The 27,266-nt window shown below is 39.2% G+C and overlaps 3 protein-coding genes across 4 annotated transcripts; all 3 read left to right on the forward strand.

The window, feature by feature from the left end:
• Positions 1-1,387: 1,387 nt before the first annotated feature.
• si:dkeyp-75b4.8 (lipopolysaccharide-induced tumor necrosis factor-alpha factor homolog) lies at positions 1,388-3,337 on the forward strand. The gene is made up of 4 exons (XM_067585114.1): positions 1,388-2,218; positions 2,312-2,407; positions 2,573-2,756; positions 2,863-3,337. The coding sequence occupies exons 1-4, from the start codon at positions 2,080-2,082 to the stop codon at positions 2,966-2,968; spliced, it is 525 nt and encodes a 174-aa protein (XP_067441215.1). The 5' UTR covers positions 1,388-2,079; the 3' UTR covers positions 2,969-3,337.
• An 82-nt stretch (positions 3,338-3,419) lies between these two features.
• On the forward strand, positions 3,420-14,665 carry zgc:136472 (uncharacterized protein LOC678514 homolog). The gene is made up of 11 exons (XM_067585113.1): positions 3,420-5,632; positions 7,602-7,802; positions 8,521-8,645; positions 8,774-8,911; positions 10,084-10,191; positions 11,844-11,966; positions 12,096-12,293; positions 12,399-12,519; positions 13,803-13,984; positions 14,210-14,299; positions 14,440-14,665. The coding sequence occupies exons 1-11, from the start codon at positions 5,452-5,454 to the stop codon at positions 14,521-14,523; spliced, it is 1,551 nt and encodes a 516-aa protein (XP_067441214.1). The 5' UTR covers positions 3,420-5,451; the 3' UTR covers positions 14,524-14,665.
• Positions 14,666-16,396: 1,731 nt separating this feature from the next.
• LOC137179984 (synaptogyrin-1-like) lies at positions 16,397-27,159 on the forward strand. 2 transcript variants are annotated; one of them, XM_067585118.1, is made up of 4 exons: positions 16,397-16,669; positions 19,457-19,691; positions 22,570-22,715; positions 25,893-27,159. In XM_067585118.1, exons 1-4 carry the CDS (start codon positions 16,565-16,567, stop codon positions 26,118-26,120), a joined length of 714 nt encoding a protein of 237 aa, XP_067441219.1. In that variant the 5' UTR covers positions 16,397-16,564; the 3' UTR covers positions 26,121-27,159. The 2 variants fall into 2 exon arrangements, with proteins under 2 accessions (XP_067441219.1, XP_067441220.1); XM_067585119.1 differs by lacking the exon at positions 25,893-27,159 and adding an exon at positions 22,856-23,491.
• Positions 27,160-27,266: the final 107 nt, after the last annotated feature.

Raw genomic sequence — 27,266 nt, forward strand, 5'->3', positions numbered from 1 at the left:
AAAGGAGCAAGTGATGTCAGTTGGGGCTAAATTGAGACAGCAGTGACATTTCCTTAACACCACATACTGAATAATATTATTGCTGTAGATGAGGAATGAGAAGAAAGCTCTTCCTCTTCTGCAACTGAATCTGGATTAACATCAATAAAATACACATTGTGATGTGTGCTGGATGTTTATTGAAGTAAGTGCAGAAGTAGTTAAAGAGAAAAACATTGCAGTATATGGTGGTATTTGTCATATGTTAATATGCAGAGTTTTTATGCGATTGCAGCATCTTTGAAATTGTAGTTTGAAGTTTTTATGTGTAAAAGAAAATATGATTTAAAGATGGTACAGTCGGTCTATGTGTATTTCAGTCCATTCGTTCCCAGTGTTGGATCCATTGGACGGGGTATGTCACTGACTTTTTTGATACTATAGCCAGAAGCAATTGTACACAGAGCAACCCTGTCTCTGAGAAATTATGTTCATATGACTAAATTGCAACAGCAAATACATTTTGCTGGCTGAATTATGTTTTCTGTCAACGTAATAGGAAACTTTTGTTAAAGGCGACATATTGGGCTTTTTGTGATTTTCTGTTATTATTACACTGTTATGATGTTAGATGTCTATATTTAGCCTGTTCCCTGTTCCCTGGAAATCAGAAGCCAGGGCTTAATCCTACTCTAAACACTTTGTTTGCAATGTTACCTCTACTTCCTCTTTGTGATGACACCACCTTGTTCACTTGTGTGCACAAACAGCTGCCCGTTGTTTTATGGGTTATTCGTGTCGTCCACTTGCAAATTTCAGGTTGTATTCAGGCTTGAACATGTTCAGATGCATTTGAAAAATTTCCATTTCGAGTAAAGAATGAGAAAAAGAAGTGAAATCCTACTACTATTGTTTGTTTACGTAGCCAGGGGGCGTTTCTGGAAGCTAACCAATCAGAACAGAGTGGGCTCACCTGGAGGGGGGCTTAAAGAGACAAGAGCTAAAACGGCCTGTTTCAGACTGAGGCTGAACTGAGGGGCTGCGTAAAGGGCCGGTATAAGATAAATAAGGAGTTTTTCAACTGTAAATCTTGCAAAGATACTCCAGTAGAGCCCCATAATAAAAATATAGACCTGGAAATGTGCATCATGCGTCCCCTTTAATTAACATATTTGGTAAGTTGCAAAAATGTTGATACTGAACATATGAGTGAAATATTGGAAACGTAATTTCTCCAGCAAAATATCTATCATATCTATCTTGCAGTGAGATATTCACTGGTAGGAGGCTGGGTTACACAGAGAGGCTTTAATAAAACATTTTTTAAAAATGCTTGGATCTCCAGCTGGATCTTCAGCCCCCTCTTAAAGGAAAATTACAGTTTATTTCAACCTGATGTATTTCCAATAAATATGGCCATTGTGGCTCTATGCGTCATGCTAATTTTGCTTTCTCCAGCTCCGTTATAGAGATTCTGGCGATTCACAAAAAGACGTTAATTGCGCTCAACAATGGACATCGGGGCAAGCTGCTGAGCCTCCTACATCTTTCCACATAAAAATTATTTTTACATGAATCGTTTCAAAAGTTTGTTTCTAAGTTTGGACGGAACTGAACGCACAAGCTAGCCGCCTGTAGCAGCCATTATGCCTGACTGCACAGAGATCTTTATCCGAGGCAGCTTGCCGACTAACCAAACCACTCTGCATTTTCCTCACCAGCTTGATTTTCCTTAAATGTCAGTAGAATATTATATTTTTTTTAGATATTCTGCTTACTAACAGACAAAGGGCTCAAATAAACACTCCTCCTTAGAAAAAGTAGCAATAAGCCTTTTTCACAGCAGACATTTTGACTCGTCATAGCAGGAAAAGCACAGGTGTTACTAATAACATTAACAATGGCTCTACTGTGAAAAAAGCTTATATCTTAGAAGGACAAATAAGAAAATTGTTATAAATGAAACACTTGCAAAGGGTCAAAAAAAAGGGACACATTTAGACACGTTTTGATTTCCTGCCCTCTGTGTTTGCATGACTAATCTACACTGTCTGTCTCCCTTTTCGTCACCAGCATCCTGTTTGACTGGATGATCTGCTGATGGACCCCCCGACGTATGAGGAGGCCGGTCTCTACCCTTCTGCTTTTGGCATAGAAGAATTCAACACCCCCCCTCCCCCCTCCTACGACGCCTCCTTCTCCTCCCCCTCGACACCTCCTCCCACCTATGGAGAGGCAGGTAAGATAACATCATCTCACTGGTCCCTCTTTCCCATTTTCTTGTCTCAGCTCATCAGGTATAAGTGAGTAAATAAGTGCTATTTTTTTGTAGTTACCGTCCTGCCAGATCGATTTCCTATCCTGACGCCTCCCACTGTGCCAACTGCTGTGACGTCACCTGGAATCATAACCCATCCAACGACACACAGTATTAACATTATGACATCTCAGTTCCTCCTGTTAATAACATACAAACACATAGATGACTACATGTATATATCTATGCATATAAACAACCTTTCATTTGTGTCCCTCTTTCTTGTCCTTCTTTTGCCCCTGATCCTCCTCTCTCCTCTCCCTCTCTGAATGCCAGTTGGTGTCACACCGCCAGTTGTAGCGTCCCAGCCACAGTCCACAACAAGTACCTCACTGTCACATCTGAGAGACGTCCCTGCTGAGGTACGCTGTCCACACTGCCAAAACAACGTCACCACCAAAGTCACATACCAGCCTGGGAGGGCCGCCTGGTGCACGTGCATACTTCTCACATCGATAGGGTGAGACACGCAAATACGCAATACATGCATATCTAAAGTCAGAGTGCTCGAACAGCTTTAACACGGCTTCATCTACTTATTCTGTGTGTGTGTGTGTGTGTTTCAGGTTGATTTGTGGTTTCTGTCTTATTCCGCTCATGGCTCGTGGGCTACAAGACGCTCATCACTCCTGCCCGCAGTGCGGAAAGCATCTGCACAAACACACAAGATGACACTGTCAGGATTAAGCCCCCTAAAGTGACTGCCTAAAATCTTATAATTTACATAGTTTTGCAACAAAATGGCTAAATACACTGCTTGACATGAGTGGAAAAGGAAACATAGTGTATTTAGCAATATTTATAAAAAATTTTCTATAATATATTGATCTTACAGGTGGACATTGAAGTAGTGGATTACACTGCAGGACTGGTTTGAGAAGTTTCTGTGGACCTTTTGATACTTGCTGTAAAAACTTGTCACAGAAATCATGCAAACACCTGCTTTTTTCTGACATGAACTCAATCTGTGTGCTGCTGTTCTCTATGAAAGATAACAGCCAGCTTTCAAACCTACAGTGGGTGAGTATTTGATGATAAAAATTTCGGGTGCATTTCTAATCATATTCTCTCTCTCTGGTGGCTCCTTGAGCTGAGATTAAACATGTTTGAGAATGTCAAGCTATTCTCCTCTTGGTCTAGAAGAAACAGGGACAAGCATTTCTAATACACAGAAGAAAAACAGGCAAAAGCACATACAAGGAGGAAGATGAGGGAGAGAATATTTATGCAGAAGGCACCACTTTAACACCTGTTTACAGCAGGTTTAATAGAGCACAGACAGACTAAAGTGACAGGCAGGTAATTTATGATTATGATCTTTGTTATTCCTGTTTTTCTATTGATTATTGATTAAGGAGGCAACTTGTCCAATTATGAATGCCAGACATGTTTTTCTTTGTTAAAGCAGACAGAGTTTACGGAAAAACATATTGATTTGACAAGCTTTAATTTATTTTTCTGCATAATTACATTCATGGTGAACCCACACAGGTCATTTTAATTATTCTGATCAGACCTCTTCTCAGGACTGTGTGGGCATGGACAAATCACACCTTTATCATTCTTATTAGTACACAGAGTTTGGTGGTTTCATGCAATTCCAGTGTAGTTCTGCTCACCTTCAACCTAGCAGACGTCTAATCATCCAGAGTAACTGAGAACACCTGTGTGGGTGTGCCGGGTCTTTAAGGTTCACTGAGCTTTTTTCACAGCAATTATTTTGACTTGTCATTGTAGGAAAAGTAGCAGGCACAGGTGTTACTAATCACATTAATGATGGTTCAGTTGTATTCAAGTGTCCCAGTAAGCCATGATAGTGAGTCAGCATTCACAATACCAGGAACCTGAAACTGAAGCCGTTAAACGCAATTCAGCCATCATTAATTTGATTAATAATGGCTGAGTTGCCTGCGCTTTTCCTGCTGTGACATGCAAAATGTCTGCAATATCTGTCCAAATCTAAACAGATATTTTGCCCCAACAGCAAAAATGACTCAAACTGACTGACACAAGAAAATAACTAAATTTTAATGTTTTCTGAAGCTGTAAAAGATGTGTTTACATTAGTGATGATTGCACATATTAGAGTAAAATAGGTCTATTTTATTTTCATTCACAATCTCAATCTTTCAATCTCTTTAACTTGTCTTTAGTGGTGAATACTTCAGCATGTCGTATACATAATGCACAACTTCAGTCAATGAAACTGGTTATATTCCATATGCACTGTTTTTTTCAGGGGATTTGCTCCTTATGTAGATATAAAGGGCTCATTCTAAGGTAACGAAAACACAACGATTCTTATTTTCAGGCGATTATACACTAATTAAAACATACTTATGAATATTCTTATCTATTTCTGCCAACTAGATGCCACTAAATTCTACACACTGGTCCTTTAATGGACAGACATGAGAGTGGTATCGATCAACTAACTGTCTGCAAGAAAGCAATTAAAACCCATTTTCCAGAATGTAAAACTACTCCTTTCATGACATAAGATATAGACTGTGATACAGACTTGCTGTGAATGCTACTGTAAGTATAGAAAAAGCAGGGTGAAGGTTATGGTTGAAGGATACGGCAGCGCTTGTACTGCTGGGTCTACAGTATGCACTGCAATGCAATGACTGACTAATGCGCCTTCTGTACCTGCTGTTGTTATACTTTCTTTTTTTAAATCAAAATGTTGTTTTATTATTTATCATTCTATCATGTTGATAGGGAAATAAAACTGGCCTTGGATACTTATATAAAAGCTCTGTGCTTAATGTATTTTTCTAAAAACCTGTGCAAGTGGGTGAATCTGATGTAAGATGTATGTGTGCGAGATTGTGAGAGTGTGCATGGTTTTGTGTTTCCATTTTGACCTTGCTGAGGCTGACAATGTTAGGCAAAGGGCAAAGATATATTAGTGATATATACTTGATATGACCAGCAGCCAATAGCAGAGATACAGCAGGGCTCAGATAGGAAAGTTAATCAGCTACAGACTGGTGGGTCTAGTCGGCAGATAACAAAAGCATTCACAACTACCAGCTCAGCACTGATACACACATACACACACTTATCAGTCCTTCATTTCACCACTCCCTCCATACCTTCCCGTCAAGCTTGTTCCAGTGTCCAGTTTGTCGGTCTGTGGGTGAAGCGACATGAGGAGACTGTTGCTGCTGGGGGTGACGGCCTTCTGTCTCTGTGTGTTAGTCGCCGCTGACACACAGTCCGACCGACAGGGAGACAAATCATTCCCAGAGGAGGATGGAGTTTTGCAGCTGAAGAAGGGGAATTTCAACAGGGCGCTGAAAAAATACAAGCAGCTACTGGTGCACTTCTGTAAGTTACACACAAAGACTCACACAGTTTGATCTTGATAGTAATAATAATATATTTTATTTGTATTGCACCTTTCATACATAAAATGCAGCTCAAGTGCTTTACAGTATGGCATTAAAAACAAGGGCTGTCCAAGATAATGAGGAATTTTGTGGCTTTAGGATCAGACAAATTGTTTACATGGATATCACCATTTACAATTATTCTATCATAGTTAGTTCTGAAAACTCTGTAAGAAAACCTGCATTTATATAACACCTTTCTAGTCTTACAACCACTCATAGCATCATGTGCCACTAGCACAGCTTCAATACATCTTGGCATTGATTGTACAAGTCTCTGAACTCTTCTGGAGGGATGAACACTATTCTTCCGAAATATATTCCTTCATTTGGTGTTCTGATGATGGTGGTGGAGAGCGCTGTCTAACACGTCAGCTCAAAATCTCTCATAGGTGTTCATCTGGTTTGAGATCTGGTGACTGCGAAGGCCATAGCATATGAGTCACATCATTTTCATACTCATCAAACCATTCAGTGACTCCTCGTGCCCTGTGAATTGGGGCATTGTCATCCTGGAAGAGACCGCTCCCAGCAGGGTAGAAATGTTTCATCATAAGATAAAGGTGATGACTCAGAACAACTTTGTATTGATTTGCAGTGATCTTTCCCTCTAATGGGACAAGTGGACCCAAACTATGCCTGCAAAATGCCCCCCACAGCATAACAGAGCCACTCAAATGTGGAGAAATCACCAAAACTCACCCTAGCACAACTGAATTTGTTTGAGAAAATAGTGGCAAGTCCACCCCCTCTTTTATTCTGCCTGATTGATTTAAAGAAACTGTAGTTGGGTAAGTAAGTAAGTAATTGTATTAATATAGCACCTTTCAAGTGCTTCACAGAGGAGACAAAGCAAAAACATATACATACAAATGGGTCTTGAGCTGATTTTTAAAGGTGTCCACAGATCTTAAATCCAATGGGATAGAGTTCCAAAGTTTAGGAGCCACAACCTCAACAGTGCAGTCTTCTTTAGTTTTAATCCTCATTCTGGGAACAACCAGCAAACCCTGATCAGAAGACCTCAGAGACTTGCTGGTTACACACAGGGCTGCAGTAGATCTCTAATGTAGGCAGGTGCCTGACTACGCAGAGCTCTATAGATGATCACAAGAACTGCATAAGAATTGGATTCTGAATTTGATGGGCAGCCAGTGAAGAGCAATCAGTTTCGGTGTCACATGAGACCTTTTGGAGGACCTGGACAAGAGTTTAGCAGCAGCATTGTGGACGTTTTGCTGAGGCAGGTGAAAAGGTGGACAGGTTTAAACACGAACAGCAGCAGCACCACAGCTGAGCCACGTCTCTACAAGAAATAGGAAGTCTGATTGCTTATCAGAGATCAAATCATTGATTGTGGAGCACTTTGTGGTGAGTGATCCTGCATTAAGTAAGGCCATGTTAGTTATGCATAGAACTGGCTGTAATTAAATTTAGCAAGGAATATTATTTGGATTTCTGAGATTATTCTGTCTTTGTAATCTTATCCGATGCTGTTATCTCTGACTAATAATTGGAATTATGGGCACTGAGAGCATCTGGGCATAAGGGTCCTAGTGAGTCTATACCTGGATGAGATGGCAGCGGTGCAGGGAAGAATGCAATCGGAGACCAAAAGTGACCGGTGTTGAGTCTTTTTGGGCTGTCTGGACATGAAGCAGGAGACAGTCAAACTGCAGGAGTGTTAACTCTGTGTAAAATATGTTATGTGTTAAAATATGTGAACCCAGTCTGCTATGGATACCATCCCTCAGAGGTACAGTTCCCTCAGATTTTTACCTACATGTTTATTTAATTTAAAAATGATGTGTATATAATATAAGAGTATAGTAAGTATCTTTAGACGGCCTCTATAGTCATCATCATCATATTTATACTCACTTGTGTGTTTGCTTCCATGTCTGTAGATGCTCCTCTATCTGGAGATGGCCATCGTGTGTCAGAAGCATTCAATGGAGCTGCAGCTGAGCTTCAGGGGTCAGAGGTCAAATTTGCAGTGGTTGATATGGCAAAGGAGAAGGACCTGGTTAAAGAACTCAATGCAGCAGGCCTCCCAGCCATCAGACTGTACATCTCTGGAGATAAAAACAACCCTGTGCTCTGCCCCAGTACGTACAAATGGTTTAAATAAGTCAAATACATTTATATGTTAATATCAGCAGTGGGTTTATGTAATTTATGATCTAATAAAACATCCTTCTTTAAGTTTCAGGCTGAATTTCATTAGTGTTGGAGTCATAACAAAAGGACCATTCAGCCTGAATTTCAAACTTTAAAGCAATAGTTTTGACATTTTAGGAAATACACTCGTTCACTTTACTGAGAGTTAGATGAGAAGATCAGCAGAATTTTCATGTCTGTGCATTAATTAAGAAGATTAGCTTAGTTTAGCATAAAGACTGGAGGCATGTCTGACTTTCTTCAGAGTTAAAAAACATATGCCAACTAACACCTCTGAAGCTCACCAATTAACACAATTTTGTTTGCTTAATCCTGGAGTCTTGTCGTCACATGAGGTTGCCAGGCAACCAGAAGAGACTCCAGGTGCGTCAGGAAATAGTGACATTACGTAACTCCCTGTAAAACCACAACTTCACAAACATAAAACGTGTTAATTAGTGAGATTTAGGAGGTGTTAGCAGGTGTTATTTCAACACTGGAGGGAGTGGAGTCGATCTTCTTTTCTTAGTCTTGACAAGAAAGCAAAGCATTATTTCCCAAAATCTCAAAACTATTTCTTTAATTGAACTGAGCTGTTGAATCTTACTTTCTTTGGGTAAAACACTGAAGGTAAAATGATGATTGTTTTCCTGGATTGTGATTAAGTTCCTCGGAACTCGGCTTCTATTGTGACCTGGCTGAAGAGGAGGGCGGGGTCTGCCACTGACCTCATCGCTGATCTTAGCCAATCAGAGGACTCAGATGAGCTGCAAGTGGTTGGGATCTTTAAGGTGAAAACCAGCAACAAGCTGTTTGATTTTTCTATCTCCTCATCAATGCTGTGACTGGATCTCTGAATTACAATGTGTGTATGTGTGTGTATGTTTGTGTGTGTTTGATTGTTTGTTTGTTTGTGTAGGATCTGAACTCTGAGTTCGTCCAGGTGTTTTATGACGCAGCAATCGACCTTCCTGATGTTAAATTTGTTGTGACACAAAACGATGAGGTCATCAGCAAATATGATCTCGCACATGATGTTGTAATGCTGCTCAAAAAGGTACATACCACACACACACACACACACACACACACACACACACACACACACATGAGGATAAACAGCAACATAACCCACTTAATGACCTTTAAAGTCATTCTGTTATATGTATATATATATATATGGTTTGCATACATCATTTTTTTAAAAAGCCTTTTATTAATCTTAGCTCAAAGTTTTCTGTTTCCAGTTCTACAATGTTTTATGTAGTTTGTTTTACTTTTTAAAATCTAACTTCATATTTGTGTATTTCATTCTATTTTATTCTTCTATACCTTTAATTGTTGGATTTCATTTAGTTGTGGTGCTGAATAGTTTTTCCTTAGTAAAGCACTTTGTAACACTGTTTTAAAAGGTGCTAAATAAAGTAAAATTAATATAAACATACATTTATACAGTAAATAAAGTTTATTATCATATACAGTCTGTTTTGTTAAAGATACTTATGTTAAAGATTTACTTTTGGAAATAACTTTCAATAGAAAGCAAGAAATTTAGGAAATAACTTAAACACTGACAGGTGTTCTACATCTTTATTTATTTTTATTTTCATTTTATTGTTTATTTAACAGGGACAATACACAATACATTTGTTGGATATATACATAGCTAAAAGCTAATTTCCATTCATCAGGAGGAACATTTGTCCACATGCGCAAAGAAGTTTTCACTTTCTCTCCTGTGTTCCTCCATTCCTAAAATATGGCACAACAATCAGAAATATGTAACTGTGTTTAGGTGATTTCATACATCACATCTGTAATTTTAATAAGCTTCATAGAACCTGTGATAGAAATAAACTTAGACTGTGTAAGATATATCTTTAGAAACAGTCTATGGAAGTAAACAACCCCACTTTAAATTACATCTGCATATGTGCAGGTGTAGCACAAACAAACATCCACACACACGTTGTTCACTGCATATGTGTTTGTGTTTCTGATACACAAACAATATCAATAAGAAGATACTTTTGTGGGTATTTTGAGTGTAAGAGAGACATCACAACAAACTGCTGGAATGCATGAAAGTATTAAATTTCAGTGGATCATCACACTCTCACCTTTGTGTTGGTGTGTGTGTTTTTATATACATATATATATATATATATATATGTGTGTGTGTGTGTGTGTGTGTGTGTGTGTGTGTGTGTGTGTGTGTGTCTGCTGCAGTCTGAGCTCATCCAGGCTTACAAAATGATGTCTCAGACGTCTAAAGAAGAGCTGATCATCTTTATCACTGTCTACCAGATGGATCCAGTCACTGAGTACTCTGGACAGGTAGTGTTGCCTGCACGGTACATTTTCACACACATATAACTGGTTTGCTCCACAGCGATGGAGGCTTGGAACAGTTCAGTGTCTTATTTACAAATATTTACTTTGCATGAATATGAAAAGTAGGAGATTCACCTACTTAACATAATACTTGGAAAAATGGCTCCATATTTGAAGTGATACTCCACCCTAAAGCTGGCATCAAAACATACTGTAAGCTTGAAAGGTGGCTGTTAAATGTTAAACACTAGTCAGGAGCCCAAATGAACACTGACACATGTTTTTCTTGCAGTAATCATCCCTCCTGTTCATACTGAACATTAGAAGATCCCTTCATAATGCACTTACAGTGTAAGTGATGGGGAACAAAATCCACAAACCTCCTTCTGTGCAAAAATATATTTAAAAGTTTATCTGAAGCTCATGAAGCTTCAGCTGTCTGAATTAATCAAATCAAGTAGATATCTTTCAGCCTTTTTTAGTGCCTAATTCCCCCTTTTTGTTACAATCCTTCCACTGCAGCTGAACAGGAAAACACTGTCTGTTTTTTTACTATAAAGACTGTAAATGTGGGAGATATCCACTTGATCTCACTAACTCAGACGGCTGAAGACTCATTTTATCATCAGGTAAACTTTTAGATACATTTTTTGCTTTCATTACATTGTAAGCACATTACGAAGGAATCTTCTAATAGACAATATGAACAGGAGGAATGATTACAGCAAGAAAAACCTGTATCAATGTTTATTTTGGCACCTGATATTGTTTTACATTAGACTTGAAAAACTGTAACCTGGGGTGTAGCATTACTTTAAGTTTATATGATATTGTATAATATATTTTGATTCATATCATATCGGTTTCTTCACTGTCATAGGCTTCTTCTAGAAATGCTGTCTTGTGTCTTGAATATCCAACATGACAGAAATTGGAGTGAAAATTTTGGAGCTATGTATTTTTTATATACTGTATGAAAAAACAACAGTGGCAACATTTCAGAAAAAAATTGTAATTTTCCAGGACAAAACAGTATGTAACAACACAGCTGAGATTTAAACAGTTTGCACTTGCTGAAAGCACATTTCAACACACAGAGGGGTAAATGGTAAATGGACTGCACTTATAGCGCCTTTCCAGTCGACTGACCACTCAAAGTGCTTTACGCTGCATGCAATCATTTACCCATTCGCACACACACTCACACACCGATGGTACAGCCACTTTAGGGTTCAGTATCTGGCCCAAAGACACTTCAACATGCGGACTGGAGGGGATCTTCCGATTAGTGGACGACCCACAGCTGCCTCCTGACCCACAGCTGCGCCTTGTGACAAATTAAAGGAGAAAACCTAAACATAAAGTCTCTTAGTAAGATGTTGTTCCACCCAGAAAAGCTTCAGTGCTCCTTTATGTCATGAAACTCTACATGAGGGAGGAACTTTATTCTTCCAGAAGATATTCCCTTCAGTGACCCCTCATGTCCTGTATGGAAGCATCTGCAATATGTTTCTCCATTTATCCTTTTTTTTTGTCTGTACATCCACCAAATGCATCCAAACCACTTGCACTAACTATTATACTTGTAAGTATAATAGTTTGCTATATATTGTTGATATAGATGTATTTATATTATTTCTCTCTCTCTCTCGCAGACAGCCACTCAGATCTTAACATCACCTGTATTAAGCCACGCCATCCTGTTTGTCAACAAAAGCTCAGACTTTCAAGAGATCTACTCTGCCTTTAAAAGCACTGCAGAATCACTCAGGCTGAAGGTAGAGATCACGCACACACACACACACACACACACACACACACACACACACACACACACACAAGCAGCATTACAATACATATTAGTACGATCTTCACCTCTGCGTGTGTGTGTGTGTGTGTGTATTCAGATTTTGTTTGTGATGGTGAACGTTGATGAGCCTCGTAACGGCAGGTTGATGGAGTACTTCCGAGTTCGAGATTTTGAGGCTCCTCTCATCCGACTGGTCAACCTGACAGACCATGTGACCTACCACCTGCCCTCTGACACTCTGGATGGAGCGACCATAAAGAAATTCTGCCAGTCGTACCTCGACGGCAAGGCCAAGGTACCTTACAACTATCTGGTGTGTGATACATGACAGAAACGGAGGTGACTGAGGTGACTGGACTCTGATGTGTTTATCGTGTTTGTGTGAATGTGAATTTAACAGCCAAAGATGCAGAGTGAGCCGATACCTGAAGGATGGGACAAACAGCCGGTGAAGGAGCTGGTGGGAACGACGCTGGAGAAAGTTGCCTTTAACCCCGACAAGACTGTTTTTGTCTTGTTCTGTACGTAAACACACCTTTCATGAGCGTTACACTCTTCTCAGTCAGAAGAGATTTGATCATTTACAGGTGAAATGACAAGTTTTATAAAAATATATAGTTTTTAAGCAAAGATGTTTTTAAGTCAGTGATGTGTAACAATTTCAACAGCATTTGAATTACTTGATGTGTAGCAGTTTGTAGCAGGAATATTAGACTGGGTGCAGTTACTCTTTAAAGCTGTTTTCATATTAATCGTGGATAAAATGTGTAATGTGTTAAGTGATGTTTGTAGTGATGAAGCCACAGAGAATTATCACCTGACTCTGCAGTTTCCACCAGCTCCATGGTGCATTTTAGCGTCTATAAGCTCATTGTTTTGGTTTTCCAAGTGCAACTTTACTGTTTTGGTTCACTCTCACTGCTCTCAACGCTGTCGTACTGCAACAGCATTTTATAAAGCAGCTCTCACAAACCCACAGTACGCTAACTTTCCAGCAGCAAACAAAGTACAGATAAGCCAGTGAACACAGTGGAGCAAAAGAGCCAAATATATCTCTTGAGAGCAAATGAATGCTAATGTTGCTAAATAAGCAGCTGATTGTCATTTTTTACATTCGGCATATAATTTTATAAAGTGATAATTAGTCAGTGTTGTGTTTTCAGCCTGTTTTGCTGTCCTCAAGTTGCTAAAGAATCAATTAATTCAGATTTAAATGCAACTTGGATATCTAACAAGTTTTAATTTTTCAACCAAATTGGCTCTAGATGTCACTTGACCTTCAAATCAACAAATCTCTCTCTCTTAACTCTCTTAACTTTCCACTCTTGATTTTCTACATTACTAATTGTTCTCACTACTTATACTTAAAAATCTATGGGCAATGCTTTAGATTACAACACACAACATACAGCATAATTATTGCTAATTTACAGTGTAGCAGGACAGTATGTACCAATACATACATGAAGGTGCAAGGGAACAAGATGTGAGGTTAAAGTATACAGTGAAGTAGTATATAGTATAATAAAGTATATAGTACAAATAGGTATAGGTATATTTATATATATATACACCCCATAATATTACCTGTTAGTTAAAAAATACCTGCCTTAATAATTCTTTTCAAGTTCCAATTCCCCATTAACTTCACATTGTTCCCTTGTACCAATATGTATGTATCAGTACGTACTGTGCTGGTACACCGTAAGTAAAAGAAATTACACAGTAAATTGCGAATAATTAGGTTATACATTGCGGGTCATAATCTAAAGCGTTACCAATCTATATCTAATGTGTATTTCAGATCTGCCCTACAGTAAAAAGTCCCAAGCTCTGTTCCCGCTGTGGGAGGAGCTAGCCGAGGCCTACAAGGAGCAAGAGGATGTGGTCATCGCTCGCATGGACCCGTCAGCCAACGACATCAACTTGTCGATGCAGGAACCCTACCCATCGCTCTGCTTCTTTCCTGCTCTACATGCAGAGAGGGTATGATGTGTGAAACATTTTAGAGTTAATGTTTACGTGTAATGTGTATGATTTTTTCCAACTTTAGCTAGTTTTGGATCTTTTCAACTCACCAAAAACATACTTAGAAATGCTAATGACAAGCTGGAAAATGACAGATTACATGTGTTAAACCTGCTCTGTGGGGGTAAATGGATGTATTGGGGAGATAATAATGAAGTGTGTGATATCTGTGTTGCTCCTCAGATGGTTGTTTACACTGGTAAGCGGAAGCTGAAGAGTCTGGTTAAGTTTATCGATAAAGAGATGAAGAAAGCCAAAAAAGACAGAGTTAAGGTAATAAATCATCTCACTCAAACACCAACATCACTGCAGTGCATTGAGTTTGTGTGTTTCACGTGTGCTTTGTGAGCTGCCTTTGTCTGTTCTGTTAAAAATAAACTTTTCTTTGTTAAAATAATCCTTTGTGCTTTCAGGAGGATGAAGAGAGGAGGAAGTACATCGAGGCCGCAAAAGCTGAAGATGCAAAAAAAGCCAACAAAACTAAAGATGAGCTTTAATGCACAAAGAAAGATAGTACAAAGTGTGTGTGTGTGTGAGAGAGAGTATATGTGTGTGTGTTATTATACCTTTTAGTCAGCTATTCTCTAAACAGAGATTGGGTTTATCTACTTCACCATATGTCAGATCAAAACCAATAAAGTCTTCAGTTAAAAACTTTGTCTACAACATTCATTTGTTCATTTAGATTTTATTTATTTATTTATTTAGGTCTCTGTCATTGTCGTTTCATCATGAGAATTGAAACTTGAAACAGCAGGCTTGATGTTTGCTGAAACAAGTTATAATAAACCAGCAGGAGATTAACTGATATTTAACACATATATGAATCAAGTTACTACAGATTGTTCCAGTCTCACGTTTTCCATCATCAGGAGCAGGTAGACGTGCGAGAAAACAACAGCTGGTAAATACCAGGTGCTCCAGCTGATTGCATCAATTAGGCAGATGAAGCCTACAGTTATAGTAAGTGTGTAGAAAACTAAGACAGACGACTAATAATGAATAATGTTTGCAGCACCTGACCGATATATCAACATTATCGGCTGATATCAGCTTATTACAAGTACCTCAGTATCAGTGTTTCTGTTGGCTGATATTGCAGTACAAAGATATGCAACTGAAGAAACTGTCACCGTTATAGTTTCTCCACCAGAGAGCAAGTTTATTTTTCAAGTGTAAAATGTCTCACTCAGTACATATCTTGGTAGCAGTTCTTTAAAAACAAATTAAATTGTTATTATAAAAAATGTTTGTTTATGTTTAAAAATGGACTCCCAAATATTGATATCAGTATTTGCTTCAAAAACCAGCCAAGCTAATGACTAAAAACAATAAATTTGATGGGAAACTACATATAATAGTAAAAACAGACAAAAACTGAAAACACAAAAAACATTAAGGGATTAACAAAAACCTGACAATGTTGTACCACAGAAAAGTGCCAAATGGAGCATAAAAATTGTAAAAAGCATATAGTAACCTACTTTCAATTCAAAAAAAAAAAAATGCAATAGATACACAATCAATGCTGGGTATTAATCACGATAAATATCACAATATCAATAGTAACATTAATCTAATATGTAAAATCTATAATATTTTCTGTAATATTTTCCGATTTCGAGATGGTAAAATAAATACATGCAAATTCACTAATAAAATAATCTAATTAATGTTCAAAGCAATTAACTGCTCCACTGTTTAACTTTACAGTAATTTAGACTCTTAACGTGTAAACAAAAACTTAAAGGTAAGGTAAATACTCTATGCAAATGTATTTAATTTTAGAAGTTTAACTGCTTGACACAACATGTCTCCTCCTTCACTATAAAGTACATTCTCAGTGTTTCTTCTCTGGAGGCTTCAAGTTTCCACGTCACACTTGTGTAAATTGAATATTGGACCAGGAACTAGTTGTGACGTCACAAACCCCTTAAAATCTGATTTTCGATGAGCAGAGAGAAACTTTCCTCTCCAGCAGATGAAAGTGAAAACAGCCTTTTAGTGTCAAACTCTGCACATAAATCTTAACTGTAGGAATAAGCGTGGATAATAATTCTGAATAATAATTTTTTAAGAGTTTATGAGAGCAGCCCACCATCGTTTGGATTAAAATCTTTAGTTTGGACAACATGATTTTGTAAAAGGATGTGACATCATAAATGCAATTCTGCTGAAAGTCAATAAAAGATCAGGTTGAATTAATGCCACTTAATTAAATCAGCTACAGCAATATTATGGGTATTTAATAGGTTAATAATATCATGTGTCCTTTGAGGCAAAATAATAATTATAAAAAAATGTTTTATAGACTAAAATGTCATGAAACACCGTTTAACGCACAATAAGCTGAATTATCACTTTAATTCAGAACATAATGAGCGCTGCCTGCCTCTGCGGTGCAGCCTGTGAGCAGCTGTCAGTGACGCGGTGTGACTTCACACCGAGGCTGGAGGAGGACGCCGCCGCTGCGCGCAGCTCTCGGACCGTCTCGTCTCGTTCTCTCAGCGGGCGTCAGGCAGCAGAAACGCCGGAGGGATGGAGCCAGCGGGCGCGTACGGCGCCGCGAAGGCCGGGAGCGTCACCTTCGATCCGGTCGCCTTCTTCACGTATCCCCGCACCCTCCTCAGGCTGCTTTCGTGGGTAAGCTGCTGTCCGCAACGTGTGGGTTACCATCAATGAACAGGCCTACCTGCGCCCCCCTCTCTCCTTGTCTCCATTCACAGGCTTTGTCTCTGCTTTTTATCCAGTCATGTAAATCAGTATTGGGTTGGGTATCTTTAATAGAAAGCTCTGCTGTGCTGTTAATTTCAGGACTGTATTGGCAACTCGGTGTAATAACAGAAATCATGTCAGTGATGCAGTTTCTGGTTGAAGCTTCAGGACCAGCAGCGTCTGATTATCATATGTTTATCTGGAGCCTCTTTGTTTCTAGACTGAGCTGATGTGAGCACCCCAGCCAGTATGTAACACCTCTTTGCTGTGCAGCTGTGAGTCATGCACTAATGTGCACTAGAGGAACAATGAGCAATTTGGATTTTATGGAAGCAAAACAAGTTAGCAGAAGCACATCCTCCTCCTCTCTGTCTCATGTCATGATTCAATTCAATATTCAGTGGAAAAACAAAATCCAGACAAAAAGAAGCATTTATGAATGAAAAAAAAACAGATATAAATTAGAAAAAGTCTGTACAATAATGTAAATAATGTGATATATAGGCCTACAGTGGTAGCCCCACTGATCATGACAATAAATTGTTCTAGATATACAGTGATAGGTAAATTAAAATAATATGTTCTCACATTTATTGTGAACATTGTTGACAGTCATATTGTGTAGTTTCAGTAAGTGCAACATGTCCATCCCTAGGTAAGTGTCTCATATTTACATCTCATTTTGCAGGGAATTAATTAACAACCTTTCCAAAAAAAAAATCAAAACATTTCCTAATTGCTGCACTCAAGAGGCGCTATTAAGATGGTCTTAATTGCTTTATTGCTGAGATCTCTGCCACCAACCAAATGTAGCTGAGGTACAAGGCAAAGGTTATATGTATTTCAGTGAAATATGTATAGAAGAGATTTTAAGATACTTTTATTTGTTTTTAAAGCTTATTCACAGTTTGGCACCAGCCAACATTTCTTATCTCCTCAGTCCACGCTCTACATCCAGACCCCCCCAAGATCCTCTCATCAGTTGTTCCTCTCTGTTCCACGTTTCTATGTGGAACAGTTTGCCAATCAGTAGCCGTGGTTACATGCACACTTTTATTCATTCTGATTGAAGATTTCAGGTCAACTGTCTACATGGGATGTGATCTAATACGTTGTGGTGTTTACATGCACTGACACATTTAATCAGAACAGCTGTGTGACATGAACACAGTGATGAATACATCAGGGAGACATGTCAAAATGTTCCTAGCGGCCACTGTCAGCCCAACAAAAGGGGGGCTGAACAAAACTGGAGAGAGACTCAGCAGCCAGGCATGTCTCCATTCTCTGTTTAGGAGCGGCTGAGATTGTCACTACAATGAGAATTAGCTGGTCCGCCTTAAGTCAGTCCACCTTAAGTGAGCCTGGTCAGGTTAGGTTGACCCATTGTCACTAATTTCGGGGCTAACTCCCTTCACTCTAATCAGCAGGCTTGGGTCTTGAGGAGTTGTAGCATTTATTCAAATAGCTCTCTCTTACATGGTTATTAGGTGCTAATATTTTCCTATTGAACGGATTATCAAAGGTTTACAACACCCTTTTCAACCTGATTGAAAATTACTTTCGATCAGGCCGGATCAGACCAGTCTCTTCCGATTGAGGTTACATGAGGCATTTTTATTCTGACTGGGCTATTATTCTAATTAGTAGTGGAATATTAGGTCTTTCCCATCTTTCACCACTTTCAAATCCCAGCTAAAGTCCCACATTTATATAATTGCCTTTGAGTTTTCTTAATTTTTAAGGGGACCATATTATGGTTTTTGTGATTTTCTGTCATTTTTATACTGTTATGTTGTTGTATTTCTATGTTAAACATTGTTAAAGTTCAGAAATGTTTGCAGAAATGCTCCCTTCAAGTCAAACACCAGGGCTTTAAACTGCTCTTAAAGAGACAGGAGCTAAAACGGCCTGTTTCAGACAGAGGCTGAACTGAGGGGCTGCATAAAGAGCCAGTATAAGATAAATAAAGAGTTTTCTGAACTGCAAATCATGCAAAGATGTTCCCAGTAGTAGAGCCCCAGATTAAAATATAGACCTGTAAATATGCATATATGTCCCCTTTAATATCAAGATAAAATTGTTTTAATTTTGTCTGTTACAGTTATTTACCCACTTATTTTTGTTTTATTTTTCATGATTTAACTGTATCATAAATTTCTCTGGGAAGCACCTTTTGTTTTTAAATGTGCTCTATAAATAAATTTGACTTGACTACCTCCACTGTATTGGGATAGCAGCAAAGTCTCAAAATCTCGCAAACTCTCCACATCATCATTAGGAGCAAGTGGGGAAAATATTTTATGATTTGGGTAAAATTACCCATTAAGAAGACTTGTCTCTTAATCCCCAACGTCACCAATGTAAAGAAAATATGTGAAACTTTGTCAGATAAATCCAAAATTATCTGCACAAAAATATGTTTGTTTTCTCATTTTTTATTTATGTGAACTTACCCTTTAAAACTATTACATAATGACTTTGTCATGTTTAAGTAGACCGTACACGTGTATCTTAGTTTCACCTTCTCTCAGTTTGTCATTCACACACACACATACACACACACAAAGAAGCAGTGTTTGTTTATACTGGTATGTCTGTGTGTGGTATGCATGTGGAATGAAAAGCATTCATACACAAGTGTGAGTTCATTCTCTTCTACCTGTTAGATAATAAACCCTCGTGTCTTTGTCTCCTCACACAATCCTGCTGCAGGTTTTCTCCATGGTGGTTTTCAGCTGCATCGTGAATGAGGGCTACATCAACATCGGCAGTGAGCGTCTGCTCTGCGTCTTCAACAACAACGCTGATGCCTGTAACTATGGTGTCACTGTGGGCGTGACCTGTTTCCTTGGTAGCATCTTTTTCCTGATCCTGGACATTTATTTTCCCTCCATCAGCAATGTCAAGGACAGAAGACGCGCCGTCCTGCTGGACCTTGTTTTCTCTGGTATAAACACTCTTACAAATACTGTATGATGGACTAATGATGAATATAACAATATAATAGTAATATATAATATATAATCATCATTTATAGAGCAAATTTTCAAAAATCAAACAAGCAGGTAGTTCGGGTCTGAGAAGTGAAGCCAATGTAGAAGTTCCTTAAACCTGCATTCTCTCTAATGGCCATCAGGGGGCGACTCCACTGGCTTCAAAAGGAAGTCAGATTGTATGGAAGTCTATGAGAAAATGACCCTACTTCTCACTTGATTTATTACCTCAGTAAACATTTTCCTGATGAGTTTATGGTCTCAATCTCTAGTTTCAAGTCTTCTCCAATAGAGCATGATGTTTATTTTGTAAATTATGGTCACAATTAGAGTGAAATAGACGATAAAGCAGGGTATGCTTTAGGGCGTGGCTATGTTGTGATTGACAACTCGCTACCACGGCAACAACATTGGTTAGGTAACGTAACCATGGCGTAACCCCAGATTCACAGGTGTAACCATTGCTATTTTAGTGTGTTTTTAGTTCATGAAAGTTAATTGTAACATTTTGGTCGCCTAAAAAGTCTTGTTCAGTGTTTGGCTGTACTAAAAGACCCTCTAAGGAGTCTGATGTTCAGTTTTTCCCAGTAAGTATATTTTGTTTTAATGTTTTTAAGCCTGTTTTTCCACTAGCAAAAATTTGCATTAGCATTATCACAATTAACCATAGACTGCAAATCAGATCAGGGTCAGATTCACCCTCTTGTCCAAATATGGTCTCCTCTCACCACTTCTGGCTCCAAAAATCCAAGATGGCGACAGTCAAAATGGCAAACTTGAGGCTTCAAAACGGGAGTCCACAAACCACTGGGTGACGTCACAGTGGCTACGTTCATTATTTATTACAGTCCATGAAAAAGTAAAACATGATCTAGTTTCTTTGATGTGTGACAAAAGCATCCATAGTTGTATTATGTGTTTGAAAATCCAGCCCTCTTGGTCATTTTTGACATGAATTTCATTATTTCTCATCTAGAACCAGATTCCTTATTAAACATCTTTGGCAGCTGAATCAGTGGTGAACCTTACCACAACTCAAACTCTTTTTGTATCATCAGAGAAATAATTAAAGTCCAACTAAAATTAAACTGCCTTTTTTGTCTACTACAGCAAACATATCTGCTCTTAAAATCACTTGTCTTTGTCACCAGAAACCAAGAGGAAGAAATTTATATTTTAAATTCTTTAATTTCACAATGGTACCTCCTAGTTTTACATTGTTTGGTTAAATATCGTTTCATCATCCACTTATGTAGCTGGAGTCCTTATTTTGATACAGCAAATCAAATCTTGGATAAAGCGATAACGTGGTGTTCAATTATAGGCAGAGCAGACGGTCACACTGAGCCTGATAGCATCCGGCTACACAACATAAGAGCCACAGACTCTGAACAAAAACCCACAATAGCTTTCCTGCTAAAATCTCCTTTTTATCCAACTTACAAACATGAACACACGTCTTGTCCTGCACCTTAGTTTATTGAATAAGCCACCAAACAAACGTTCACTGGAGAGAAGTGCACCATTGAAGTCAGTTTGCAGGCTAGGATGTAAACATACTTGCAATGTCACTTCTGTCCCTTTAGATGCTGGTTTGATTGTTATTCTACAAAATCCTTGTTAGTGACACACTGTCTGTCCATGACTTGTAGGTGCAGCAGTTTGTTTACTTTGTCTCTGTTCTGTGCGATGTAATACCGGCAGCCTGCCAGCTAACATCAATCAAACAAACTAGCTGAGAGAAAAAGGAGCATTTCTTGTTAGGTGTAGCGGAGCAGGTGGACCCAAATGCAGGAGAGGAGACAGCAGGAACTGAAGAATCGATATTTATTTACTCAACTCAGGAACAGAGCTCAGGAGTGCAGGCAAAGTGAAACTGAACTGAAGAATTCTGAAGAAAGCAGGACAAACAAAGCAGAACAAAGGATCCAACGAGACTGAACTGAAAACCAGGACTTAATACAAACTGAACTAATGAAACAATGAGGAACAGGTGGCAAGACACAAGGGCAGGCAGGGAGCTGATTGGCTAGGGAAGGCACAGGGAGCAGGGATAACGAGACTGATGCAGAGCAAACAGAAAACCAAGAAAACACTGGAAAACACAAGTAAACTCAAGAAAGCTTTTAATGCCAGCAGGCCAAATGCAAACAAAAAACACTCTGTGCCACAGAGCCTAGTGGGCTGCAAGACAATCTGAGACATGCAAACTACCAAAGTCCAAAACGCAGATCTCTTCCATTACCCAAAAACTGATACATCACCACTTAGAGGGTGAATTCAATGAACCTGTCAGTTCAGAGAAACCGGTCTTAAACACACTCTCAAAACAATCTGGTCGTAAAACAAACATACTCATTCTTAACCAGGTGAAGGCAAAAGTGTTTCAGATTTCATTTCAGGTCTGTATCCTCTTCCAATCGAGTACATGTATTACAAACTAGGCAGTAAAATGTCTGGACAAAGGTTCAATGCAATGAGCAACAGTATCTCAAGTCCTTTAATCTGCAACATATCTTATCTGGCCTTCTCCCACTCAGTCCAGTTCAACAAACAGGGAAAAAGTGTTTGGGCATCTGGTGGACTGGTGGAGGGACAGAGAGCCAGACTGGGACAGAACCATGACAATTTCTGATATTTTATATCTTCATTCTAGTAATACAAAACTATTACTAAGAATATATTTTAAAACGGTTGACATTATGTTCAACTGCAAAGAGGGATGATTAAACATGATTTCAGTCGGACTTTAGTACTTATACTGGACATACTGGACAAAGGCTACTGTCACCATTAAAATATGTATGTATAACATAGTATATATTTCCCCAGGCCTCGCCAGCTTCCTGTGGTTCGTTGGCTTCTGTTTTCTGGCCAATCAGTGGCAGGCTACCTCTCCAGACGAGCTGCCATTGGCCCAGGGCTCCGACGCTGCCAGAGCCACCATCGCTTTCTGCTTCTTCTCCATCCTCACCTGGGTCGGTATTTTCATGTACCTTTGTGTAAACCTGTCCTCTGTGAGTGTGTGTTTGTGCTCATCATCATCATCATGATCATCATCATCATGATCATCATCATCTTTGTGCGTCTGACCAGCAGTGTGTATGTGTATTTTCAGGGCTATCAGTGTCTGCTGGAAATGAACAGATTTAAGAACATTTCCTTCATGGAGGACAAGCAGAGGCTCCTGCCGAGGACCCCTCCCACCCTCTCTTTAGTCTAACACACACACACACACACACACACACACACACACACACACTGAGTTTGTCCTCATGTTACTGGTTTTTTAAGGGCATATCTGAAAGTTTGTCGTAGCGTCAGGTTTGGTTCAGTTTTACAAAGTCAGTTAGCTCGTGTAATACGCAGATTCAGAGAAAGGCTGTGTGATACGGTTCAAGTTGATATCACATTATTAAAAACAATATATTTCAAATATTGATAGACACTCAGTTGCCAGTTTATTAAGTATAATATGTATAAGGTTCAGCTTTGGTTGAAAACAGATTGGACATTATAACCTAAAAAACCTAATAAGCCTAAAAAACTGAGTGTATGTATGTCTGTATTTGTATCATACTTGAGAAGCTGGTACCAGATAATATTTTGCAGTTTTTCCAGTAAAGATAAAGTAAAGACTGTGGTTGTACTGGGCTGCTTCCAGATGTGAATGTATGCAACTGTGTGAATGTGAACTGGACATTTCCATAAAAAGAGAGTGAGTCTTCCTCGATTAAATAAAAGTTTGAAGAAATTCATTGTGCCAGAAAACACTGCTGCTCAGACAGAGAGCGACTGATTTATTATCCATTAGGAATTCGATTGAGCCATCTTACCACCAAAACCATAGCAGCTATTCATCTCCCTGTCAGAGGATGTGGAGAGGTTAAGCTGTAATTGTGTCAAGGATGTACAGTGCTTTACAAAAGTAGTCCTGTGTTAAATTATTCCAATCTTCTTCTGTCGAGGATTTATAGCATGTGACAGAGGACAAAATCAAAAGTTTTCTACAAGTTTCCTTTATAGCTTGGCAACTTCTTTACCAATTTAACACATTATTTAACATACTAGATATGGTTTGTACTAGTAAGCCACTAAAAACTGAGTGAATGTCATCAGTTGCTGTGAAAGGAGTTTTCTAAATGAGGTATTTACTCAAGTGACATCACCTGGGTATCGCAGCTTAGGTTTGAATACTACACATGTTTAACAGAAAGCCAAAATGAGGGTGCGGAGTTACAAAGCCGTGAGCATTTACCACTCTGTTAGGGTCCAACAAAAAGCTGTCAAGTTGCATTATAGGATATGTAGAAGCCAGCCTTTTTCTGGAGCTTGACCAAACCTTTGCTGCATTAATTTTGTCCGTTCTCTTTTAATCTGTCTCTTTCTTCACCTTTATGGGTTCACTGGACTCTTTTAATAACCTTTAACATTCTGCTCGTCTTGTCTCTTCAACCCCCTTTTTTGTCTGTTTTGTGTAACTGCACTTTAACTAAACTGTGCATGTGTGCAGGTCTGTGTAATAGCCCTTTTCCACTGCAGGATTATAAAATAACATGCAGCCATTGTTATGGGTTCTGCTTTTGTCTCCTCTGTTCTCCGCCTGCTTTGGGGAGTTACTGGAAGTACATTTTTCCACTGCTCAAGTTCCTGTATCAATCAAGACAACTAATAATCTAAAAACAATGGGAATGTTTGTTGTCTAGACCTCAATATTATTTTAACCCATTCAGAGAGAGCTGTAGTCAGCAATGGCAGACATTTTGACTTGTCAAAGCAGGAAAAGCTCAGTTGGAATAAATAATGTTAATCATGGCTGCATTACACTTAAGTGAGCCAGTTTCGGCGTTCTGGTATCAGGCATGCTGACTCACTACCTCAGTGGTATGTAATGGAGCCACTGTTATTGTTATTATTATTACCTGAAACAAAAAGGTTCACCAGAAATATCCTCAGTATCAGGCAGGAATGTGGATGCAACACACGGTCGTGAAGTGAAAAAAATAAAGGATTTAACAATAGAATAGAAAACTACAAAATGTAAATTACACCGACCAGCTGGTGCCAGCTCCAGCCATGCCATAAATCCCAAATGTTCCAGTTTGTAAATACTGCTTACTGGGAAAACACAAGGAAGAAACTAGCACCAAGGTCTCACATGATGGTTCTTCTAAGTTCTGGTTATGGGAAGCATCGGGTTACCAGAGTTTTTGCAGAGTTAAAGGGCTACAAGAGTAGTACCATGTTCTTGACATATCGTAGTTATCGTAAGTATGAGATTGAGAGTCGTAATCATGACCAGAAAGCTCTGATATGTCCGACTTTGAGTTTCATAATATGGAAATGCCTGTGACGTCTCACATCAACCGAGGTCAGTTGTTGAAGGTGATCAAACCCAAATTTAAATTGGACATATTATGCTTTTTCTGGTTTTCTGTTATTTATATACTGTTATGGTGTCGGATGTTAAACATGGTCAAAGTTCCAAAACTTGAGGTGCACGTATGGAGAAATGCTCCCTGCAAGTCAAAAGCTGGGGCTTCAACCTGCTCTGAACGCTTTGTTTGCAATGTTTTTTTCTACCTTCCCGACGACCTGGCTGTCTTTTCCGTTGCCTTTGTTGCTATGGTTGTTGCTAAGGTTGCTCCATGTGTTGTTCACATTGTCCACTTCCATATTTTGGATGGGATTCAGGCTCAACATGAACAAATGTATTTGAGATGTTGACATTTCGAGTAAAGAACAAGAAAAAGAAGTGAAATCTTACTATTACTTTTTGTTTACGTAGCCTCTGGAGCTGCCAGAAGTCGGCCGTGATGCAGCTTCTGGAAACTAACCAATCAGAACAGAGCGGGCTCATCTGGAGGGGGGCCTTAAAGAGACAGGAACTAAAACGGCCTGTTTCAGACAGAGGCCGCATGATATGTCCCTTTTACTGAATATAATAATATGTTGTCAGTATTTCGAACACTCACTTGACCAACTCAAACAACCACCTTTGAAAGCTCACAAGTCGTAAACATGGGAATCTTTCCAATGTTTTCCATCCATCCCATATGACATAAACACATCATGTGACATAGTTGTGTTTCTAATACAAATCAGTGTGTTACTAACAACTTCTGCTAATGTGTGTGTGTGTGTGTTACTAACAGGCTGTCCTGACGCTGAGTGCACTGCGGCGCTTCTTGTCCGGCTCCAACACGAACTTGTTCACATGGCAACACCTGGAGCCCGTCCCCAGCAACGCTCGAGCTACACCGTACCCCATTGCTAATGGCGCTACCATAGTGACCACCAACCCCTATCAAGCCCCGCCCTTCACTGAAACCCTGGACCCCCAGAAACTCACACAGCAGAGACCCATGGCTCCGGCCTTCTAGAGACAGACAGAAAGGAGAGATAAGGAGGAGTGAGTTGAACGACACTGCGTACGACGCGGGCATGGACAACTTCCTGCCTCGCTGTTTTAGTGGCTTTCCATCCTCTCCTGGGATTGGCAGGGATTTGGGTCATGTGATGTATGGTCTGTTATCACCATGGCAACTGCTGGCTCAGCTTAGTTAGTTGTAATCCTCTGTGTCAAGAATACTGTCTTCTGTTCATGCACACACACACAGCACGCAAACACAGCTGTACTCACACCTCACATCTGGAAACAGATAAACATGTACACCTGGAGACACGTGTATATACACCTGGAAGTATTCACACACACACACACACACACACACACACACACACAAACACACACCCCTTGACTGCATGTTCATATGGTGCAGATTAACATAGATGTAGATCAGTGATGATGCTCCATCTGCCTTATAAAGGGATACAAGGTCTTTAGTGAAGGAAATATGGAGGACAGTGACGCTGCGTAGCTGTTTATCTGCTTCTGTTTGCCCTCAGTTAGGCTGACCAATCACAAGCTGCCCTGCCGACCTCTGTGGCTTACCATTGGCTGAAATTGAGACAGACAGTCAGCTTGACCAATAGGTTGCGAGGAGACGAGTGAGAGGGGCAGGGTTTTTGCAGAAATTGGTACATTTTCTGGGCAGGGAAATAAAGGCAGGACAGCTTAATGCATTCTGAATGCTATAGTGTTTCAGTGTGAAATATTCATGTGATTAAATATTTTATTGTGATATGCTGAAGTGGTATAATGAAAAATAAACTCTATCCACCACCACCACCATCAGAGCTGTGGGTCTGCCTTTGTTCACATCATCTTTAAATAATTTTCCTCTTTGCTTCTTGCAACTCTTTTTTTTTTTTTTTTTTAATATAATTATGTATTGAGACCAAGATCCAAGAATGTGTTGGGCATATTAATCAACATCTGCTGGAAAACCATAATTAGACAGGCTACTTGAGTTATGTTGAATTCATTAACAGCAGCAGGCAGCTGCTGTATGTTTGCTTTATTTTTAGATTAAAAGGCTCGTGTTGAAGGACTGCAGCCCTCTCTGCTGTGTTTTTTTTTTTTATCTCTTTATATTGGAGGAGGGACACAGGCAAGGTGACCGAGT

The sequence above is a fragment of the Thunnus thynnus genome, chromosome 3 (assembly GCF_963924715.1).
Source record: "Thunnus thynnus chromosome 3, fThuThy2.1, whole genome shotgun sequence".
NCBI lineage: Eukaryota > Metazoa > Chordata > Actinopteri > Scombriformes > Scombridae > Thunnus > Thunnus thynnus.

Bases quoted from the DNA above. Each gene is read 5' to 3' on its own strand.
- si:dkeyp-75b4.8 (XM_067585114.1), top strand. From the start codon at position 2,080: ATGGACCCCCCGACGTATGAGGAGGCCGGTCTCTACCCTTCTGCTTTT. The intron at 2,408-2,572 runs GTATTAACATTA...TCTGAATGCCAG, and splicing joins AACCCATCCAACGACACACA to TTGGTGTCACACCGCCAGTT. The intron at 2,757-2,862 runs GTGAGACACGCA...TGTGTGTTTCAG, and splicing joins ATACTTCTCACATCGATAGG to GTTGATTTGTGGTTTCTGTC.
- zgc:136472 (XM_067585113.1), top strand. From the start codon at position 5,452: ATGAGGAGACTGTTGCTGCTGGGGGTGACGGCCTTCTGTCTCTGTGTG. The intron at 12,520-13,802 runs GTACGTAAACAC...TGTGTATTTCAG, and splicing joins GACTGTTTTTGTCTTGTTCT to ATCTGCCCTACAGTAAAAAG. The intron at 13,985-14,209 runs GTATGATGTGTG...GTTGCTCCTCAG, and splicing joins CTGCTCTACATGCAGAGAGG to ATGGTTGTTTACACTGGTAA.
- LOC137179984 (XM_067585118.1), top strand. From the start codon at position 16,565: ATGGAGCCAGCGGGCGCGTACGGCGCCGCGAAGGCCGGGAGCGTCACC. The intron at 16,670-19,456 runs GTAAGCTGCTGT...ATCCTGCTGCAG, and splicing joins TCCTCAGGCTGCTTTCGTGG to GTTTTCTCCATGGTGGTTTT. The intron at 19,692-22,569 runs GTATAAACACTC...ATATTTCCCCAG, and splicing joins GCTGGACCTTGTTTTCTCTG to GCCTCGCCAGCTTCCTGTGG.